This window comes from Aquarana catesbeiana, linkage group LG03 (genome assembly GCF_042186555.1).
Source record: "Aquarana catesbeiana isolate 2022-GZ linkage group LG03, ASM4218655v1, whole genome shotgun sequence".
NCBI classification, from domain to species: domain Eukaryota; kingdom Metazoa; phylum Chordata; class Amphibia; order Anura; family Ranidae; genus Aquarana; species Aquarana catesbeiana.
Genome location: NC_133326.1, coordinates 628,582,612 through 628,605,832, shown reverse-complemented (window position 1 = coordinate 628,605,832; position 23,221 = coordinate 628,582,612). Strand labels below are relative to the sequence as shown.

Sequence of the window (23,221 nt, the reverse complement as noted above, 5' to 3'; positions counted from 1 at the left end):
TGACGGAACACCTGCGGAGATAACTTCCAGAACGAGGTCAACCGGAAGTCAGCCCTCTAGCGACACGTAAATGACGTGACATTCCACAAAGACTCCACCCCTTTTGACAGTCGTGCCAGAGCGCGGGAAGGAACGTCAGCCGCAGCTGCATTGCTCCGCCCACTCAAAACGCTTCATTGCGTCATCCCTTACGACGAGTAACTGGACGGCCATCTTTGCCATGGGCAAGTCATTCTATAAAATAAACGTCCTGTGACGCCCGTACACCCGGGCTATCCTGATACCCAGCTACAAACTTGCTGAGGCGCCTCAATTTCCCTTCGAAGTTTGGATCCCAGCTCTCCTGGCCGTAACCCCGCCCCCGTTATGTGACGCCTCGCTCCCGCGGATTGGTGGGCGGCGCGAGGCACGTGACGCGGCAGAGGGGAGAGGAGGCGGGGCCGCTCGGCGCGAGCCGGGGTTGTGGGGAGTTCGCGCGGGAGACAAACGGCAGAGCGGGAAAGATCGCGCGCGGCTGGAAGAGGAGCTGAGAAGAGAAGAGACGACACCGGGAGCCGGTAATGGCCGCTACACCTCCCCTTCCCCCTCCCTCCAGTCATGACAGGGTCAGTCCTGGGGCTGGGGTCACCTGTCCCCCATTTCCCGGACTGATCCCCCTCATTATCCTGGGGGGGGCTTCCAGGACTTATGATCAGGATTTGGGGTACGGAGGGGATTTATTTTATTCATGAGCGAAGATCTGACCGCCGTTCGCTTTTAGCATCATCGATATGGGGGGGGGGGTCATAGAAAAATGTGATAATCGCTGTTCATTGACGCAAGCGTTTGCGCTCAGAGGAGTGCGCGGAACCGCATATCACTTTAAGCGCTCTTTAACGCCGCAGAGTGCGTCTGAGCGTGTGCGAGAAACGCGTTCCTTTCAGAAATGCAAAAAAAAAAGTAGCGCAGGAACAATGTTTAAAATGACACCACCACCAATCCACACCACGTGGTACCTCAGCACCCTGTGTTTTGGTGGCTGTGAACGTGTCCGAATGGGGGGGGGGAGAGGGGGTTGTCCCTGCCAACCGCTTTGAGGTTTTTGGCGGCCGCTCGTGTCTGTAGAAGGCGATGCGTCGCCGTGTGGTGCGGGAAGACGTACACCTTCACATGTATTCCCACTCCCTGGTGTGAACAATCCCTGATGGGGCCCCCCCCCCCGGTACACATCATCAGAAAATCCCACAGAAAACGCCAATTTCAGAGCGATCGTACGATAATCGGATCGTTAGTACAGAGCTTTCGAGAGCCGATCATCTGATATTATTATTCTATTGGACACGCACAAAAAAATGATTTGTATGATTTTTGTTTAACCACTTGCCGCCCGCCCTATTACAAAATGACGGCGGCAAAGTGGTTTGATATTCCTGACCAGACGTCCTATGACGTGATCAGGATATCAAGCCGCTGCACGCCCCCCCCCCCCCCCGGGGGCACGCATCGCGGCAATCGTTGTTGCGGTATGTCAGTCTGACACCCCGCAACACCAATCTAGGTAAAGAGTCTCTGACGGAGACTCTTTACCACGTGATCAGCCGTGTCCAATCGCGGCTGATCACAATGTACATAGGAAGAGCCGGTGATCGGCTTCTCCTCACTCGCGTCTGACAGACGCGAGTAGAGGAGAGCCGATCGGCTGCTCTCCTGACAGGGGGGGTCTGTGCTGATTGTTTATCAGCACAGCCCCCCCTCAGATCCCACCCAGGACCACCAGGATGGCCACCACACTGGACCACCAGGTATGCCTCCTAGACCCCCAGGGAAATACCAATCTGTGCCCAGGCAGCTGCCAATCAGTGCCCACTCACAATGCCTACCACTGCTACCAGGGATGCCTATCAGTGCCTCGTATCAGTGCCCATTAGTGCTGCATATCAGTGCCTGCTCATTGGTGCCACGTCATCAGTGTCGCCCATCAGTGCCACCCATGCGTGCCCATCAGTGCTGCATATCAGTGCCCGCTCATTGGTGCCGCCGTATCAGTGCCCATCAGTGAAAGAGAAAACTTACTTATTTACAAATTTTTTTAACAGAAACAAAAGCAAAACTTATTTTTTTCAAAATTTTCGGTCTTTTTTTTATTTGTTTAGCAAAAAATAAAAACCGCAGAGGTGATCAAATACCACCAAAAGAAAGCTATGTTTGTGGGAACAAAATGATAAAAATTTAGTTTGGGTACAGTGTAGTATGACCGCGCAATTGTCATTCAAACTGCGACAGCGCTGAAAGCTGAAAATTGGTCTGGGCAGGAGGGTGTCTAAGTGCCCGGTACTGAAGTGGTTAATCAGTACAGTCGTCGTTAGAAAATACAACACAACACATGACATCACTTCCTACATTTTTTATTCTGTCATGTGGGAATTTTCGTGACTTTAGTAAACATCAGATTCAATCTGAGATTAGCAAAAAAAAAAAAATCATCATTCGTTCGATAATCTCAACATGTGTACCGGGCACAAGGGTAGCTTCATATCTATGTATGGGCAGTTATGTTTTTGAGTGTCCCTTTTTTTTTCAGCATGCTCTGCTTTTTTTTTTTTTGTTTTTTTTTGTTTTTTTGTTTTTTTTTTGTTTTGCTTTATGCTGGTTTTTAATGCGTTAAAGTTCACCTTCTGAAAAAAATGCACACTTTGCTGCTTCTTTTTCTCTCCTAAGAAACCTGCAGAGCATTGCACCCCTCCGATCAGCGGACTCTCAGGATTTCTCTCAGCTTAGCTGAGAGCACCAAGATCAATGAACTACCCAGAGCTCTCACCAGCGCCCCCCTCCACAGTTCATTGAGAACTACCAGCTGATGGTACTTGTAGTCTATCCATTCACAGAAAGCTGTATGAATAATTGTTGCCGTGTGGGTGGAGCCTCGCACAGCTGTGCTGTTTTTAAATTCCGAGAGGGTGAGAAGACTTCACCCCCCCACCACCACCATGGGGGATCTTCTTGCTAGGGGTCGACCAATATGTTTTTTTTTTCAGGGCCGATACCAATTTTGCGTCTGTCTTTCGGGCTGATATCAGGTGCCGATATTCTGTAGATTCAGTTTATCATTTTTACACTGTCCTTTTAACCACCTCAATACCAGGCACATACACCCCCTTCTTCCCAGGCCAATTTTCAGCTTTCAGCGCTGCTTAAATGACAATTGTGCAGTCATGCTACACTGTACCCAAACAGAATTTTTATTTTGTTCCTACAAATAGAGTTTTCTTTTGGTGGTATTTTATCACCTCCTGGGTTTTTTATTTTTTGCTAAACAAAAAAAAGACCTAAAAGTTTGAAAAAAAAAAAAAGTTTTTCTTTTATTTCTGTTATAAAATTTTGTAAATAAGTAAGTTTTCTCCTAAGGCCCCTTTCACACTGGGATGGGGGCGGCGTCGCTGTAAAGCGGCACTATTGTTAGCGGCGCTTTACCGTAGGTATTCGGCCGCTAGCGGGTGAGAAAGGGTTAAAAACCACCGCAAAGCGCCTCTGCAGAGGCACTTTGCTGGCGGTATAGCCGCACTGCCCATTGTTTTCAATGGGCAGGAGCGGTGTATACTCCGCTCCTTCCCCGCTCCAAAGATGCTGCTAGCAGGACTTTTTTCCCGTCCTGCTAGCGCACCGCTCCAGTGTGAAAGCCCTCGGGGCTTTCACACTGGAGAGACGGCAGCAGCTGTTTTGGGTCAGTTTGCAGGCGCTATTATTAGCGCAATAGCGCCTGCAAACAGTCCCAGTGTGAAAGGGCCCTTAAAGTGAATGTAAACCCGAAATTATTTTTTCTTTTTTATGTCATAATGTAGAGTATAAGATTTCCTATCATTTGAGCCCAGTCTTGCCACAAAGAGTTAATCCAGCTCTGAGCAATCCTCTTTTATTGTTCAGTGAGATAAAACTTGACAAACAGAGAAAAACTTTGTCAAATCCTCCCCCTTGCTGTGAGTGACAGGTGATTTACATCTCATGCACTAGCCTAAGACACAGGCATTATTTTTTAATTCCCTCCCCCACTCCTTTCTTCAGCAGCTCTGCAAGGATTGGCTGTTCTACACCTCAGCATGATTTGGCATGCTGAAGTCATGTGGTTACTTTCCTGTCTTTTCACTGGATGTTAGAGATCATAGCAGAAGTTCAGTGTTAGAAATACACAGGAGAAAATGCATATTGACAAGGGGAGTGTAGAGGTGGGCGGGGAGTCTACTGACATCACGACTCCACCCACCGAGCTCCAGACAACAGACCCACCCACAGAATCTGCAGTTTTTCGGGTCTCATAACAGACAGAGGGGAGACATTTGACAGGTAAAGATACATGCAGGACGCATGTATATCCTTATAGATAACCCCTATGGCAGTAGTTTAGAAAAGATGACATTGGGTTTACATCCACTTTAACTGATGGGCACTGATAAGGCGGCACCAATGAGGTGGCACTGATGGGCACTGAAAGGCTGCACTGATGGGTACTTATGGGTGGCACTGATGGCATTGATAGGCATCACTGATTGCACTGGCAGGCATTTGGGATGGGCACTGATTGGCAGCTGCCTGGACACTGATTATCATTTCCCTGTTGGTCTAGGGTGGCATACCTGGTGGTCCAGGGTGGTGCCAATCCCTGGTGGTCCTGGCAGCATCCTGGGGGGGCTGTGCTGATAAACAATCAGCACAGCGCAACCCCCCCCCCGTCAGGAGAGCAGCCGATCGGCTCACCTCTACTCGTGTCTTTCAGACGTGAGTGAGGAAAAGCCGATCAACGGCTCTTCATGTTTAATTTGTGATCAGCCACGATTGGACACGGCTGATCACGTGGTAAATAACCTCCGTCAGAGGCTCTTTACCGAAATCTGTGTAGCAGTGTGTCTGACTGACACACCGCACCACTGATTGCCATGATGCACGCCCCCAGGGGCGCGCGAGAACGGTCGTTCTGGGAGGATGTCATATGACGCCCGCCCAGAACGAGAGCTGTACCGCCTGGCCGACGGTCGGCGGGCACGAGGCTGTTAAGGTTTTTTTTTTAATCACTTTTATTGCTGTCACAAGGAATGTAAGATCCCTTGTGACAGGTACTCTTTATGGAGGGATCTATAAGACCCCAAACCCCTCTGCACTTGAAAGTATTCAAAACATCAAGATGAACGTTTTTCAACACTTTCTATTTTTTAAAACTGGTGCCTTTAGGATGCCAGTAATCTGGAAGTGATGTCATGCCATCGCTTCTGGGTTACTAGAACTGAGACGATTGCTTTATTTTGGGTCTTCGGCCAGCCAGCGGACATGCCAGCTGGTCGCTCGGGCCTCCCGGTGGCAAAGGAGAGCTGTGGAGGGGGGGAGGGACGTCACCTCCCATTGCTTGTAATAACAGCCGAGCAGCTGCTGAGCCACATCTGTGGTTGTTACCAGAAAGCCGACCGTCCGCTCTAAAGAACAGTACAGTGATGTGTGCAGCTGCATGCATCACCCTGGTACAACCCCTTGAAGCAATATCGGTACCGGCAGTAAGTTTCTGATCGATGCTTCAAAAAAAGTAAATATCGACCCAACCTTAATTCTTGCCCCTGGAACATGTAACATGTTCGAAAAGTGAACTTCTCCATAAAGCAGAGGTCTGCAAACTTTTGAAAAAAAGGGCCAGTTTACTGTCCTTCAGACTTTAGGGGGGCCGGACGTTTGTGTCATTGGAAGGAATAGTACCCCATTGGTGTTTGTGGGAGGAATAGTGTCTCATCGTTGGTGTCAGTAGGAAGAATAATGCACTATCGTTGGTGGGAGGAATTATCCATCATTGGTTGGAATAGTGTATTGTATCAGTGAGAGGAACACTGCCCAAAGGGCCGCAGTTTGGAGACCCCTGCATATTAAAGTATAACTAAAGGCAAAACTCTGTTGTTTTTTTCTTTTTTTTTTTCAGTTTTGGATAGAGTGGAGATGGATTAGACCTCCTGTCAGTTTTTATTGCTGTGTCCCCATTTTTAAGGAGATTCACCCTCTCTTTTTTTTGTCCTGTTCTATTTGTATCATTCAAAGTAAAAAAAAAATCACAAATTTTGGGTTGTCCCCAGAAAAGTAATGGAGAGGAAATCTTCCAATTATGACACTGGTTCTGATGACCTGGGGATCCCCAAGAGATTCCCTTAATTTGCAGGGATTTGCTCTCCCATCCCGTCTGGCTATGGGACGGGAAGTGAAGGGAAAACTCCCCAATGGGACACAGGCGAAAAAAAAAAAAAAATCTGACGGGTTATAACCCTCCCTTACTCTATCCAAAGTGAAAAACAAGTTTTGCTTGTAGTTCTACTTTGTTACTAGGAGGAGGCGTCTGCTGTCATACAGGAAAAAAACATCAATAACGCATGTACTTTTGCTTTTCTTGCTCTTCCATTGAAGTCTATAGAGCCATAAATTCACTGTGCTGTGTAGAAAAAAAGGTCATGCACCTTTCCAAAAAAAAAAAAACACAGTGGAAGCTGCATGGATGTGAAGGGGACATATAGGAACTCATTTTAAATAAGACTGTGATGTGTTGCGGCAAAATGCAGGGGTGTAAACCTAGCGTAAGGCCCCATTCACACCTGCGTGTCCTGGGGACTTGCAAATAAAGCGCTGCTAACATGCATCATGTATGGCAGGGATATGCAATTAGCGGACCTCCAGCTGTTGCAAAACTACAAGTCCCATCATGCCTCTGCCTCTGGGTGTCATGCTTGTGGCTGTCAGTCTTGCTAAGCTTCATGGGATTTGTAGTTCTGCAACAGCTGGAGTTCCGCTAATTGCATATCCCTGATGTATGGGAATCAACAAAAAAAGTCATACTTGCCTAGATGGCTGCAGCATGGATTTGAGCTGCATTTGTCCCCTGCCGTCTCTACTCAGAGAATTGAGCGATCAAACACCATGGATCACTCAGTTTGTCCCCTCTTTGCAGGTGCTATGTTTAGCGTTCTAGCGCCTGCAAAGTGCCCCAGTATGAAAGGGGTCTTAGAGTAGTTTGGTATCAGGGGAGAATCTGGTTACTGGGGGGGTGCAAAGGCTTGTTTAAGAAACATTGATAAATTGCTGGATCTGTTTTTGGTTATTAATATAAATGTTTTGTTCCAGTTTTTTTTTTTGCAGTGCTTACAGTAATCTCTTCAGCATCATGGCGAAGGTGCAGATTCTCAACATGGTGGTGTTGGATAACCCCTGTCCTTTCCGTAACCCTTTTCAGTTTGAGGTTACTTTTGAATGTATAGAAGATCTTCCCGATGGTGAGTTATCCTTTGCGCCTCATTTTATTATGCAAATGTGTAATAAAGGAAAATAAATGCAAAGGCTGTAATTTCATTTAAAATAAGTACAGCCTAAGCTCGCTTGGCTGTACTTCCCCTATGGATCACAGGAGTGCAGTTCGTTTTGCACTCCTGTGACCCAGTGTGCAAGAGAGAGAGTGAACTTCAGCATGCCATCACAAAGTCATCACTGACATCACAAAGTCAGTCCATGCTCAGCGTCATCACGACCACGGAGTCTGGATCCACCCACATGCTGGCAGAGAGCCTGAGACGGTCGTTCCCATCCCTTCCACGGCCCAGCTCTCTAGTGAGCTGCGATTGACAGTCCCCAGCAGGGTGGATTTTATTTAAATTACAATTTTTAAAGAGCAACTGTCTCATCTCTGTTCTGCAGCGGCTCCTCTGACCCGCTTTTGACTCAAAACAATATTGTTAAAACAATAACATTTCCAGTGCATGTTATCTCCGCTTGCAGAGCTTGGATTCATTAAATGAGTTTAGCAAAAATGTCAATATTGCAGACTATACAGCGGCATGCTAAAAACAGCTCCATTACTAGTAAAAAAAAAAAAAAATAATAAAAATGTGATAAATGTATCCCCTATTTGGTAGACACTATAACTGTTGCGCAAACCAATCAATATACACTTATTGTGATTTATTTTAAAAAGGACCTCAATTTTGTTTGGGTACAACGTCGCACGACCACGCAATTGTCAGTTAAGGTGACGTAGTGCTGTATCGCAAAAAATGGCCTGGTCATTAAGGGGGTAAATCCTTCCGGGGCTGGTTAAAGTTAACTTTTTTTCAGTTTTTTTTTACTTTTATAGGAGTTACTACACATACTTGCTATTGCCTGTATTTGATGGAAATTCCTCTGCACTACCCATCTTTGAACCTACTTTATTGGGGACTGACGTTCCCTTATTTCATGGCTAAGCACCACCCTGTGTCCTTACATGAGACTGCTTTTACAATCTACCAAGACATTGTTATGACAGTTGTAGTTTGGCCATGAAATCTGAGACAGACCAGTTGGTGTTGCAAAGTAAAACATTAAAGATTTGCTTTTCCTACTTTAACTGATAATCATCTGACAGCTTAAAATAACTTTGTTGCTGAGGAAATCAGATTGTCACCTGAAGTGTGATGGTCTGTGACCCATTACCTGCCTGACTTCACTTATTGTTAACTTCCGAGTCCCTGAGGATACCCTTTGCCATTCTGACTGATCTAGTTGTTGAACGAGTCCAAGTGCAGCTCTGGCTTTTATTGCGATCACTCACCTCAGTGGGAAGACTCTCCTTCTGTTCTGGTTATTTCTGACAATATATGTTTCTGTTGACAGATTTGGAGTGGAAAATAATATATGTGGGTTCAGCAGAAAGTGAAGAATATGATCAGGTCCTGGATTCAGTGCTAGTAGGACCAGTCCCTGCTGGCCGTCATATGTTTGTATTTCAGGTAAGAATGCCACATCAAGCTGTGTTGCAGTCATACCTTTCTGCACAATGGGAATTGATACGTTGTGCAAAGCTTAAAGTGAACCTTAATTTTAACCCTTTTGCTGCAGAGCCGGTTTTGCTTACGCAATAATTTAAGTAAAAAATGCACAAGTTAATTTTAGGGCACATAAATACATTTTGGTATAAAAGGTGAGGTAGCACTGACTAGATACCCAACATGTCTAACCTTAAAATTGCGTGCGCCCATGAAATGGCAACAGACTTCAGTACTCTATTTTCCGTAGTCAATGCGCTTTAAAAGCACTGCAGGTAATCGGTTCAGAGTTACGCAGGAGCTCTGGTGCTGAAGACATTGCTCCCACTTCAGCATGTGCGGAAATATGTAACGTGTATTACAATCAATGTTTTTGTGCGTAGGTGCCCCAAGGTGTACGTTAAGATTCGTATGTGGAGGGAGCCTCAGCTTTTGGAGGGGAGGGATTTTAAGTGACCCCTAATATCTCCTTCAATGAAACTAATGCAATGCAGATTACATTAGGTTCTTCCCAAGCCGTACGGACTGGGGAAACGGACACTGAAACCTGGAAGTGACGTTTCACGCTTTGCTTCCTGGTCAGCAAGAAGGGAAGTCAGCGACACCTGCGATGTCTGTCCTGGGCACGCAGAGCCCGTGATGTGTGGTGGAGGCGTGGCTTTTACTGAAGGTGTTTGGAAGTGATCTGGCAGCTGCCCATCTTTAATCTGACAGCCAGCAGTCAGCTTGTCACATATTCACACACTCCCATTGGCTGCAGCCACTGGGAGTGTGTTCATCCCCCCACAAAGCACAAACCTGGCAGTAATAGGGGTTAAACTTTCAGTAAATATCCTGCACTAAATTGGTGTACCTGGCAAGTTCACATGTAGAGATGTGAACTGTTTTTAAAGATGCAGCACTTAGTTTTGGTAATGCCTTTTTTTTCTGTCCCGTCTAAACTATTAAAACTCTCTCTAGCCACCCTTTTTGAGTATTCAATGTGCACTTCTTAACCTAAAACAAATGTAAACTCTTGACACCGGCCGTACGCATATATGCGACCCTGTTAATAAAAAAAACTTACCGAGCTGAGAGCGCGCTCCTAGCACCGTAGCCGGAGGGGACCGGTAAGCTGCTGATGCATACTTGCGATCCGGAGCTTTCTGATCACAATGGTCATATGACCCAAATGCCCACCTCCTGACTTTTTTTTAGAACACTTAAAGTTCCTGGAGGCAGTTGGCAGGAAGCAGTTTACATTGACCGGTCTTTATTGCAGGAAGCTTCATATGCAGAGGCAATTTCACACTGGATTACTACACAGGTCTGGAACAAATATACTAAGCACACAAAGATTCAAGTTAGAACACGTCTTGTATTTACACAAAATGTACATAGAATATCTGTGCACAATATTAACTGGTTAGAATTTGCCACTGCTGTCCCTCCAACTAATTGCCTGCCTACCTCGCTGAGCATTTGGCTTAAATACAGTTACTGAAGAAGTCAGAAGAGGAATGGTGCTCTTCCCAAACTTTTGTTTGCTCGGTGCTTGTATGAATCGGGGGGAAGACCTAGCTTGTGAAAACATTTCTCCAAATTTATATTGAGAATTATGCTTGTTGGGTTTATTGTCTTAAACAGCTAAGAGATGTTTGCTGTACCTGTCAGGGAGGGGCATACACCCTATATACTAGTTGGCTAAGTAATAAAGCTGCTACTATACTCTGTACTTGGATAACTGTATCATAAGAAACTATAACGTTGCACTCTTCCTTGTAGGCGGATGCTCCGAATTCCAGCCTTATCCCAGAGTCCGATGCGGTGGGGGTTACAGTCGTCTTGATTACTTGCACATATAGGGGTCAAGAATTTATCCGGGTTGGCTACTATGTAAATAATGAATACTCTGATCCTGAGCTTCGAGAGAATCCACCACTGAAACCAGATTTCTGTCAGGTACGGGTTCCTCATGTATTCCTTTTTCAAACTTTGTGTTTACACTCTTAAAATGTGTGATAATTTCCCTAGATCGTCAACTTAAGTGTGTCAGCCTGAAACAGGACACATAACCTTTTACATAAAAGCTCAATACTCATTAGACACACTTCCATCCCATAGCTGCATGTGTATGTCATTTATAAGAGACTGCACTGATTATTAAAAGCTTAACCACTTACAGACCTGAAGATTTTCCCCCTTAAAGTCCAGGCCTTTTTTTGCGATACAGCACTGCGTCTTTTTAACTGACAATTGCGCAGTTGTGCAGCGCTATACCCAAACAAAATTGACTTCCTTTTTTCCCCACAAATAGAGCTTTTTTTGGTGGTATTTGATCGCCTCTGCGGTTTTTATTTTTTGCGCTTTAAACAAAAAACGTAAATTTTGAATAAAAATAATTTTTTTACTTTTTGCTATAATATTCCCCCAAAAATTTAAAGCTTCATCAGTTTAGGCCGATATGTATTCTTCTACATATTTTTGGTAAAAAAAATCCCAATAAGCGTATATTGGTTGCACAGAAGTTATAGCGCTTACAAAATACGGGATATATTTATGACACTTTTATTAGGTTGTGTTTTTTTTTTTTTTTTTTTTTTTTTTTTTTTTTTTTTTTTTTGCGGGACTATGATGTTTCTGCGGACAGATCAGATACCTTTGACACTTTTCTTTATCGTACATCATGGGACACAGAGCCTTAAGTAATTACCTAATGGGTTATGGGCCACCTTCAGGTGTTGACACAGGTTATACCCAATCCAGGAAGTTCACTCCCTATATAACCCCTCCTTCCAGGAGTACCTCAGTTTTTTCGCCAGTGTCTAAGGTGTTTGTCACCAGTGAAGATGTGCTCTGAGGAGCTCTAGGAGGGATCCATGTTGGATTTAAAAAACCTCCACAACTGGATCCATCCATGCCACTGGGGCCACAGGATGGTACCCGGGCCTTGCATAGAAGAACAAGGTTTTGCCTGTAACTCTTGTCTTTGAGGGCTGGACCCTAGGAACCAGGACAATTTTTGGTCTTGCTACATTACCTAAAGTTGTCCTGAGGGGTGCTTTACAGGTCCAAAGGAGTGGAACCCCTATTAAGGGACCCGGTCTTTGAAGGTTTAACTACGCTGCCCACTGTGATGGGTGAAGTTTGGATTTGTCTGTATTCAGCAGTATCCTGCAGCGAGGAAAAGGTAAGAAAAAAGCTTAGGAACTGTAAAGCCCACCTTTGCCTTTTCTTTCAATATGTAACATTGTAATGCCTTAAAGTCTCCTCTAGAGGGAGTAAGACTACACATACCCTTTCAATCTGTGCTACAACAGAGTGGGTGTCTTATCAGCTGGAGGGGGTTCTTTAGTCCTCTCCCCCCAATTGGGGAAACTGAGTGGCTGGGGGTACTTGTACTGTGAAGGTACAATTACACCTGTAAGCAGTGGGTTCTCAGTATGACAGCACACTTGTAATAAACATCAAACTGCTAAGATATCCCCCCACCACGAGGGGTGTGGGGCGGTTTTCTTAGAGAAACATTTACATGCCTTTTGTTATATACAAAGAAGCCTTTTCTCATAGAGAAGACAGATGCCGCATGGCAGCTGCAGCCCCTTCTCCTTCTGGTCTGTGTCTCAGACCCAAAGCTGTGGCGTTCGCGCGCGCTGAGATTTACTTTGAAAGAGGAGGAGGGCGGGTTGATAAAGGGACGTGGCTAAAGCGCTCGGCGCTGTGCGCGGACTTAGTGTCCTTGTGAAGCACTTGGCGCAAGGCAATCAGGCTTATACCTGGGGGGGGGTGTAAAGGCTGATGCCCTTATCACTAGATGTGTCTACTAGAGAAGCTGAATGAAGAGCTGACGCAGGAGCGCTGGAGCACATGAGGGGTGTACACAGGCATTTTCAGTACAGGAAAAGACAGTATTATTTAGCATCAGTTTAATCTATGCTGCCATTGTTTTTTCTTACTATTGCTCAGCAAATAGTAAATTTCTTGAGTGCCTCTGCTTTTGTGCTTAGTACTATGGCTTCCAAGGTTACTACTAAGGCATCAAAAGTTCCACCCCCAGGCGCTGGGAACTCCAGTCATGCCTCCACACTGTCATCCTCTCCGGAGATACCAGATATGACAAGCCAGGGTGAGTCTTTGGAACCGATTGGTGGTGCAACTGCTTCTCATACTTCAGCCCCTGTATATGTGAATGAAGATGCATTTTCCTCTGCCCTGCAGGGCTTAGAAGGAAGATTAGCAGCTTTAATCGCATCCTCCATCCAAGGGGATAGGAAGCGTGCTAGATCCCCCTCCCCCACCTCAAACCCCTTACCAAGGGAACAGTGGGGACAGGATGAGGTATTACCCTCAGACGATCGAGAGGAAAAACAAGCCGATTATTCCTCTGTGCAGGAAACCGTTGATCTTTCAGCTTCACAATCTGAGGTATAAATCCTTACGGAATTGGTTCACTCCACTTTCGTGTTAGCCCTAACACAGTTAGCTGAAAGTCCGGTTTCTTCCTTGGGTTTTTTGAAACCTCTACAGCCTTTGCATGCGTTTCCTCTCCATGCATTACTAGAAAAGCTTATTTATGCTGAATGGGATCATCCGGATAAGCATTTTCTCCCTCCAAAGAGATTCTTAGTTCTCTATCCCATGGAGGAAAAATTCACCAAGAAATGGAAGGTTCCAGCAGTTGACACTGCGATTTCCAGTGTAAATAAAAGTTTAACTTGTCCAGTAGACAATGCGTAAATGCTTAAAGATCCAACAGATAAGAAGTTGGAATACCTGTTAAAATCTTTTTTCCTTGGCAGGGACAGTTATTCAGCCTGCAGTCACAGCAATAGGCATCTGTCAGTCCTTAAAGGACCAGTTAACAGTGGCCCTTAAAGAGGTCCCTGCACAACAGGCCCATGAGTTGGCCGAATTACCAAAGGCATTATGTTTTGCTATAGGTGCTATGAAAGATTCTATTCACCAGGCGTCCCGCCTTGCGCTTGTGCTAATACACATGCGTAGAACCCTTTGGTTAAAAAATTGGTCAGCCGAAGCACCTTGCAAAAAGCTTCTGACTAGTTTCCCTTTTCATGGGGAGCGACTAGCAATGATTTGGATAAATACATCCAGACGATTTCTAGTGGAAAGAGTGCTCTTTTGCCAGTCAAAAGAAAGTCTAAAAGTCCTTCATTTAAACAGACTTTTTCTCCTGCGCCAGGGCCATCTGCCTCTAGACAGTGGTGACGGCCTCCGTCATTGGACTCTAGAGAAAAACCTCAGGGTCAGGCCCAGACACAAAAGAACACCTGGGGCCACAAATCTGCAAAGCAGAATGCTAAAGCCTCATCATGAAGAGGCGCTCCCCCTCACCAGAGTGGGGGGTAGACTTCTGAAATACTTAGTCTGGCAAAGGGAAATTCAGAACAGATGGGTTTTCTCCACGGTGTCTCTAGGATACAAACTAGAATTTCGGGAGTTTCCACTGTCTCGTTTTCTGAGATCAAACGTTCCCAAAGATCCAGGGAAAAAGCAATCCCTGTTTCAAGCATTAGACCGATTATTGGCTCGGGGTGATCATACAGATCCCCACAGAAGAGCAAGGTTTGAGGTTTTATTCAAACCTGTTTACAGTACCAAAACCAAATGGGGGTGTCAGACCCATTCTAAATCTAAGGAATCTGAATCAGTTCCTGAAGATCGGCTCCTTTCGCATGGAGTCAATCAAGTCAGTAGTTTCCATCCTACAAGGAAGAGAACTTCTGGCATCCATCGACATCAGAGATGCATATCTGCATGTCCCTATATTTCCTGCTCACCAGAGGTTTCTGCGGTTCGAAGTAGAACAGCACTTTCAGTTTGTAGCCTTGCCCTTCGGGCTAGCTACAGCACCCTGGGTGTTCACAAAAGTCTTGGCGTACCTAGACGATCTATTGTTATTAGACCAGTCAGTGGCTTGGCGCAAAGTGTACGCATTACAACCAGTTACCTGGAAAGTCTGGATTGGATTCTCAACCTAGAGAAGTCTTCTTTAAAACCGCTAAGAAAGCTGGAGTATTTGGGCCTGATCATAGAAACAGCCCAGAAATGGGTGTTCTTGCCTCTGGCAAAGATTAGCTCCATACGAGAGCTGGTATGGATGGTCAGGTCGAAAAGAAATCCCTCAATTCGCCTTTGCATGAGGTTGTTAGGAAAGCTGGTGGCTTCATTCAAGACTATTACAAAACAGTATCCTGTCTGCTTGGAACAAAACGATCCAGGCTTTGGACTTGCCGATGCGGCTGTCCCAAAGCCTCAGTTGGTTACTAAGTCAGAATCTGCTGTAAGGGAAAACCTTCAGACCAATTATCTGGAAAGTAGTAACGACAGATGCCAGCCTTTCAGGCTGGGGAGCAGTACTTTAGAAGACGACTGTCCAGAGACAGTGGTCAAGAGCCGAAAGAGCCTTGCCCATCAACATCCTAGAAATTTGGGCAGTGTGTCTGGCTCTGAAAACCTGGACTTTCAGGTTAAAGAATTGTCCTGTCAGGATCCAATCTGACAATGCCACGGCTGTGGCCTATATCAATCACCAAAAGGGGCACCAAGAGTCTCAGCTCAGAGAGGTGAACCATATTCTAACTTGGGCAGAAAACAATGTTCCGTGCCTATCGGCAGTCTTCATTCCGGGAGTAGAGAATTGGCAGGCGGACTACTTAAGTCGCCGGCAGTTATTCCCGGGGGAAAGGTCTCTTCACCTCGACGTTTTTCGGGCTGTTTGCCAAAGATGGGGGACTCAGGAAGTAGATATTCTAGCGTCCAGATTCAGCATGAAGTTAGTCAACTTTGTGTCCAGGACAAGGGATCCACTCGCATGCGGAACAGATGTGCTGGTAACCCCATGGGATCAGTTCTCGCTGATCTATGCTGCCACGACGACTTTGCAGGATGAAGCTGGAAAGAAAGCAGGTAATTCTGGTAGCGCCAGCATGGCCCAGAAGGTCATGGTATGCAGCAATCGTAAAGATGGCAGTGGATGGCCCCTCCCACTAAGGCCAGACCTGCTCTCACAGGGGCCGATATTCCATCCTACTTTACAAGCGCTAAATTTAACGGCCTGGCTATTGAGACCCACATTCTGAAGAAACATGAGCTTTCCGGGTCAGTTATCTCTACTTTGATGCAAGGAAACCAGCTTCCAGAACTATATATTATAAAGTTTGGACTTATGTTTCCTGGTGTGAATCCAAGGGTTGGCACTCACAGAGATATATCATAGGCAGAATTCTTGCCTTTCTCCAATTAGGCGTAGAGATGAAATTGGCCCTGAGTAATATTAAGGGCCAAATCTCAGCCTTATCAATTTTTTATTTCAAAGACTGCTTGCTACGCATTCTTTAGTCCGGGGTTTTATGCAAGGGGTGATGCGGATTAATCCGCCAGTTAAATCACCTTTTAAGCCCTTGGGACTTGAATTTAGTTTTGTCAGTGTTACAAAAACAGCCATTTGAACCGATACAGCATATTCCCTTAGTCCTTTTGACAAGGAAGCAGGTATTTTTGCTTGCTGTATCCTCAGCAAGGAGGGTTTCAAAATTGGCTGCTCTTGTAAAGAGCCATATTTGATTATTCATGAGACCAGAGTGGTGTTACGCCCTCGTCCAGGCTTTTTTGCCAAAAGTAGTTTCAGGTTTTCACCTGAATCAAGATGTTGTCCTGCCATTGTTTTTTCCAAAATCATGTTCCAGGGATGAAAAGTCACTACATTGTCTTGATGTGGTGAGCAGTGAAAATCTATTTAAAGAAAACTGCTCAGATTCGTAAGACTGATTTCTTATTTATTCTGCCAGAGGGTCCTAAGAGGACAGGCAGCATTGAAATTCACTGTCGCTAAGTGGATTCGACAAGTGATCATTCAAACTTATGATTCAAGGGGTAAGATTCCCCCTTTTCAAGTTAAGGGGCACTCTACCAGAGCGGTTAGTGCTTCTTGGGCAGTGCGTCACCAGGCCTCCATGGCTCAGATCTGTAAGGCCGCAACTTGGTCTTCAGTACATACATTTACAAAGTTTTATCAAGTAGATGTAAGGAGGAATGAGGATATCGCCTTCTGGCGCAGTGTGCTGCAGGCAGCAATATAAGTCCTCAGGTCTGGGGGTGACCTCTGGGTTGTGTCTTCCTCCCATTAAGTAATTACTTAAGGCTCTGTGTCCGATTATATACGATAAAGAAAATAGGATTTTTATAACCGCTTACCTGTAAAATCCTTTTCTTGGAGTACATCATGCGACACAGAGGTTCCGTCCCTCTTTTTGGGGTTTAAGTATATTGCTTGGCTACAAAAACTGAGGTACTCCTGGAAGGAGGAAGAGTTATATAGGGGAGTCGACTTCCTGTATTGGGTATTCCACTGTCAACACCTGAAGGTGGCCCATAACCCATTTAAGTAATTAAGGCTCTGTGTCCCATGATGTACTCCAAGAAAAGGATTTTACAGGTAAGCTGTTATAAAAATTTAATTTTTTGGGACCATTGACAATTATACAGTTGTCAGAGCTAAAAATAGCCACTGATTACTGTATAAATGTCACTGGCTTGGAAGGGGTTAACACTAGGGGACGATCAAGGGGTTTCGTGTGTTCCCTGGGAGTGTTTCTAACTGTATGGGGGCTGGGCTGACTGGAGGAGGAGAGAGATCACTGTTCCTAATCGCTAGGAACAGCAGATCTCTCTCTAACTCTCCTGTCAGAACGGAGATCTGTCTCTGTACATTGACAGATCCCCTTTCTGGCTCTCGTTCCCGTGATTGCAGGTGGCCGGCGGACATCACGGCCACGCGCCTGCTGCGGCTCAACGACGTACACCTACGGCGATTTGCAGGAACGTGCCGACCTGCCGGCGTATAACGTTATACCGTTGCTCGTCAGCAAGTGGTTAACCATTGTGTGTGTGTGTGGGGGGGGGGGGGGTTCCTTCTTTCATTCAGACATTTGCTTAGTTCTTACAAAAAAAGGCTTTAATTCGTTGATTTTTTTTTTTATTGTTTTTGGTCTGGTTAGAATGGCGATGTTTTAAGCAATGATTATGCAGCAGTAATGCTGCAGTTACAATTTCTAGCTGAAACATTGTCTAATAGGTGCAAGAGCTGGGTTCAAAGTAAACGTGACAGTCATAAATTTAGACGGCAACTTCCCTTTTTTTTTTTTTTTTTTTTTTTTTTTTGCGCAGATGGGTTTGAATGGAAAGTTGGGCCCTTGCCACAATCTAAATCGGAGAGAGGCACATAGACTTTTCTGGTTAATATATACAGTATTATAGCAGGTATCTTGTGGCATCTGCGTCTAGATAAAGCCTTTGCTGTTAAATGTTTATAAAGTTAGTCTATCTTTCCCTAACTTCCCTAGCTCACTACATACCACTGCTCAGCCAGTAAAAAATGAAATGTGTTAATTTTCCCCTACTAGAAAGCCGACCGTGGGCTCTATTAAAAAAAAAAAAGGTACTGGGGTGATGTCTGCATCTGCAAGCATCACCCCGCCACAACCCCTTGACGCAATCTCTTCTATGCTGGAAAGCCTGAAATTAAAAAAAAATAAATAAAAATCTATCTCAGGCTTTCCAGCTTTAAAAAAAAAAAAAAAACGTTTACATTGCCGGAAGTGATGTCATGACTTAGCTTTTGGCTTCCAATGGTCGTTGGGGGGGGCGGCGTCTCCTCCTGCCGCCTGTAAAAGCAATCAACTGGCTAAACAGCCGCTATGATAGCTTTTACACGTGAGGGAATCGCCAGCTTAAAAATATCTGGATGATGCAGACAGACTATAGTTGCAGACATCATTTAGATATTACCACTTGCCGACCGCCTTCCGCATATATACTGCGAATCGGCTGCGCAAACCGATGTACCTGTACGTCAGTCTGTGCATGTGGTGCTGCGGGAGCTCACCAATGGGCCTGGCTGGCTCTGTCCGCTGGCCACCCGCGATCGCGAGAAAGGGAGCCAGAACGGGGATCTGTCAATGTAAACAAACAGATCCCCGTTCTGACAGGGGAAGAGAGAGAGAGAGAGAGAGAGAGATCAGCTGTTCCTAGTGATCAGGAACAGCATCTATTTTCCCAGGCAGCCCATCCCCCATACAGTTAGATACACTTCCCAGAGGACACATTTAACCACTTCCCTGCTAGTGCCATTTATACAGTTATCTGTGCATTTTTATAGCACTGATCACTGTATTGGTGTCGCTGGTCCCCAAAAAGTGTCACTTGGGGTCAGATTTGTCCGCTGCAATGTTAGTCCCACTAAAAATCACAGATCGCCACCATTACCAATAAAAAAATAAAGTCCCTAAATCTTTGCCCCATTTTGAAGACGCTATAACTTTTACGCAAACCAATCAATATACGCTTATTTTGATTTTTGCCAAAAATATGTGTCAGAAAATATATTGGCCTAAACTGGTGAATACATTTTTGTTTTTATATATTTTTTTTGGATAGGTATTATAGCAGAAAGTAAATATTATATATATTTTTTCAAAATTGTTGCTTTTTTTTTTTTTTTTTTTTATAGCGCAAAAAATAAAACCGCAGAGGTGATCAAATACCACCAAAAAGCTCCATTTGTGGGAAAAAAGGAAATCAATTTTGTTTGGGTACAACGTCGCTCGACCATGCAATTGTCTGTTAAAGGGGCGACACAGTGTCTTATCGTATAAAATGGCCTGGTCAGTTAGGGGGTAAATCCATCTGGGGCTGAAGTGTTTAAAGTCCCCATTGTCCATTTAAGGTTGGTGTTAAGCCTTTTTAAAAAAACAAACTGCCAGTCGCTCTATTAGAGGCTGGCATAGCACGCTGTAAATCCTTTCTAAAAATTAGCATTCTAAATGGCTATTTAGAGCTGTGTTCAGGCTGGTCACGTGACTTGTTTTTCAACTCCAATACAAGGCTACTGCAGTAGGGACCGTGATCTCCCTCTGACGCCAGCCGGGGAGATCACATGATAGCTCAGCTCCTCCCGCAGAAGCCCTGTCTCAGAGCTGTAAATCGGCTGCGAGTCACGGGACCGGCCTGAAGACACCTCTAAATAACTATTTAGAATGCTTGTTTTTAGAATGGATTTACGGTGTCGTATGCCAGCCTGTAATAGAGAGGCTGGCAGTGACAATTTTAGGTATTTTTCAATAATGGGGGGGCGGAGACAGAGAGGGCGCTGACCGTTAGGAGGGGAGTGAGGGGGGAGAGAGGAAACCAAGGGCAGCGTATGACGGAGGCCCCACTTTGACCATGGTGATTAGGGCTGAACAGCCCTGGTTATCGTGGTCAGTATAGAAAGGGCATACAGGAAATAGAGGGTTCAGGGAGGGTTTTTTTTACAGTTTAGAGGGGGCAGATTACACAGCACAAACACTGCGCAGGACGATGTAAGTCAGCAGAATGGCATGGCTGGGTGTACCCGTACGTTCCTTTTAAATTTACCGCCGTGCCATTGCGGGGCGCGCGCCGGCCAGGAGCTCTGCGAGTTGGGTCCCGTGGACTCGATCGCCACGGGGATACCCGCGATCGCCTCATGGAGAGGAAGAACGGGGAAATGCTAATGTAAACAAGCATCTCCCCGTTCTGCCGATAGACAGTGTCACTGATCTCTGCTCCCTGTGATCAGGAGCAGAGATCAGTGACGTGTCACGCATGGCCACACATTCCCCAGGACACACTTAACCCTTACGCTGCCCCCTAGTGGTTAACCCCCTTCACTGCCAGTGTCATTTACACAGGAATCTGCATTGTATAGCACTGATTGCTGTATAAATGACAATGGTCTCAAAAATGTCTGTGTCCGCCGTAATGTCGCAGTGACGATAAAAATCGCTGATCGTCTCCATTACTAGTATAAAAAAATTATCAATAAAAATGCCATAAAACTATCCACTATTTTGTAGATGCTATAACTTTTTTTTGCACAAACCAATTAAACGCTTGGGTTTTTTTTTTTTTTTTGTTTTTTAACCAGAAATATGTAGAAGAATACGTATCGGCCTAAACTGAGGGAAAAAAATGTTTTAAAATTTTTTGGGTGGTATTAATGCTTTTTTTTTCTTTTCAAAATTCTTTTTTTTTGTCTATAGCGCAAAAAATAAAAACCGCAGAGGTGATCAAATACCAAAAGAAGCTATTTGTGGGGAAAAAAAGGACGTCTATTTTGTTTGGGAGCAACGTCGCACGACTGCGCAATTGTCAGTTAAAGCGACGCAGTGCCGAATCGCAAAAAACGCTCTGGTCAGGAAGGGGGTAAATTCTTCCGGGGCTGAAGTGGTTAAGCAGACTTATATTGGCCTATACTTCTGCTTAAAGGCATTAACATCAGAGCATTGATTTAGTTACTGGTAACATGGGAGGGTTTGTTGATTTCGTTGCTGCTTTTTTGGGGAAGGCATCATTTAATCTATTTGCCTTTGTAGAAAGACTTGTTACTTGACAATTGATTTTTCTCCCAACAGCTTCAAAGGAACATTTTAGCATCAAATCCACGTGTTACGCGCTTTCACATCAATTGGGAGAGTACAGGCGAGTCAAAGATGGAAGATATTGAGAATGTGGACCCTGCTGCCCATGCGATGCTTCCTCCAACCTGCGCACCTGTGAAGGGTCTTTCTGGTGCACTTAACCCCATTCCAGAGAACTCAATGGATTGTATGTGAGTGCCGGAGCACTCCAGCTTGGGAATCAGTTTATAAACCTCTACTCACTGTGCCGGAAAGACATATTAAAGATCAAGCCGGTCAGCACCAGCTTCTAATCTCATCAAGTGGTGCTTGTGGTCACTGCCAATCTTCCAATGGTGCCTGAGACCATCAGATCACACTGCTGTAATGTCTCATACATGTTGGTAGCTAGGCACATCACAGCTATGCAACATTGTGCAGTGTTTGTATGCTCATCACCAGAGAACAGAGGTTGTGAAGCACACACACACTGTAGTTTAGCAATGTAATACTGTTTGACCTGTGAGCAGCTTTAGACTACTGAAGTGTTGCATCACTAGCCTGTGCTTAACAGGCGTTGTTGAACATTTGTTAAGGAAAAGTCACTGTTTGGCTATGATGAGCCTAGCTACCTATATGTGTGAGCTGTAACTTGAAGTAATAAGACCCTCCAATCGAGCAACAAAATGCAGATTGAAGAGTCGCTGCCTCATCCTTGTCCTGTTTTGGGTTTTTTTTGTTTTGGTTTTTGTTTTTTCTATGATCATTATTTGGCAGTGCCATCTAGGTGTTGTAAATACAGGTTTTCACTGATATCCACAATTTTTTTTTCTTTTCCTATGAATTTCATCTCTATCTTTAAACTGCCAAAGGAGACCTAACAAAAGAAAAAAACTTCTGCCGTTGTGTTACAACAGTTCTGTAACATTTGTAGATACCACTTAATTTCCTTACCGTATGTGAATCATTGCTCTTGATCTGATAGTATCATTCCTTCCACGTTAATATTTTTTTTAAGTCACCCTTTATTCAGTTACACTAGCAGACTTTTGTCTTTTATGTCAAGGTTTAATGACATGTTTGATACGTCCAATGAAGGCAGCACTGTTTCTAATATATTTGGAGCCCAAATACATCCTACTTATTGTGGACTTTTCCCTACCTCTTGTACGTCAGAGATGCACACAGGTCCAGCCCCACTACAAAGGGTTGAAGACATCCAAGGGCGGTATTGGTGTCAATGTTGCATCAGAGAAAAAAAAAATAAGCACTTAACCAGCACCAGGATATTTTAATGCGGAATAATTTGTTGCCCCTTTGATGAAAGCTCCTTTAAAAACAACCTCCACTTTTGACGTTTGCAAAATGTGCATTCTTTGTATCAATATATATAATTTTTTTTTTTTTTTTTTTTTTTTTTTTTTTATAAGCAGGTTTTATTCTGCATCCAGCATGTTGTCCAGTTTTGTATTTTGTTACTGTGTGGCTTATTTAGGAGTTTCCACCATCATTTTCTGTGGTGGTTTGATTTCTTTTTTTTTTTTTTTTTGTGTGTGTGTATATATATTTGTATGTAGCAACTTTTTGAAATAAAAGCACTTCGTGCACGAATGAGTTCTTATAATGTAAAGGTGCATAAGTTCAGTTTATCTTTATTTTTATTTTTTTTAAACAGTGTAGGGCTGTTTTTGACCTTGCTCTCCATGTTCTCAGCCATATTGTTCACCACATGTCTTTTGATGGTGAATGCCTATTTAGGGAATTCTGTCCTCAAGGAAGTCACAAGTTACTGGTGGGAGAAGTACTCCTACATCTAGTAGCCGTCAGCGAAATGGTGTGTTTGTTTTTTTTTATATTTCTTCTCTCTCCACTCTTCCCAGGCAGTCTTATTTTTTCTGACTAAGGGTCACTCTGAAAAGAGGCAGCAGTTTGATTTCTAAAGCGGTTGTAAACCCCGCTTTGTTTTGTTTTGTTTGTTTTTTTTTTTTTTTTTTTTTTTTTTTTTTTTTTTTACAG

General features: G+C 44.5%; 1 protein-coding gene across 2 annotated transcripts; it reads left to right on the top strand.

Moving 5' to 3' along the window:
- Window positions 1–257: 257 nt before the first annotated feature.
- On the top strand, window positions 258–23,221 carry LOC141133214 (histone chaperone asf1b). 2 transcript variants are annotated; one of them, XM_073622445.1, is made up of 5 exons: window positions 258–557; window positions 7,132–7,265; window positions 8,638–8,753; window positions 10,554–10,730; window positions 21,221–23,221. In XM_073622445.1, exons 2-5 carry the CDS (start codon window positions 7,157–7,159, stop codon window positions 21,419–21,421), a joined length of 603 nt encoding a protein of 200 aa, XP_073478546.1. In that variant the 5' UTR covers window positions 258–557; window positions 7,132–7,156; the 3' UTR covers window positions 21,422–23,221. The 2 variants fall into 2 exon arrangements, with proteins under 2 accessions (XP_073478546.1, XP_073478545.1); XM_073622444.1 differs by having other exon boundaries at window positions 7,117–7,265.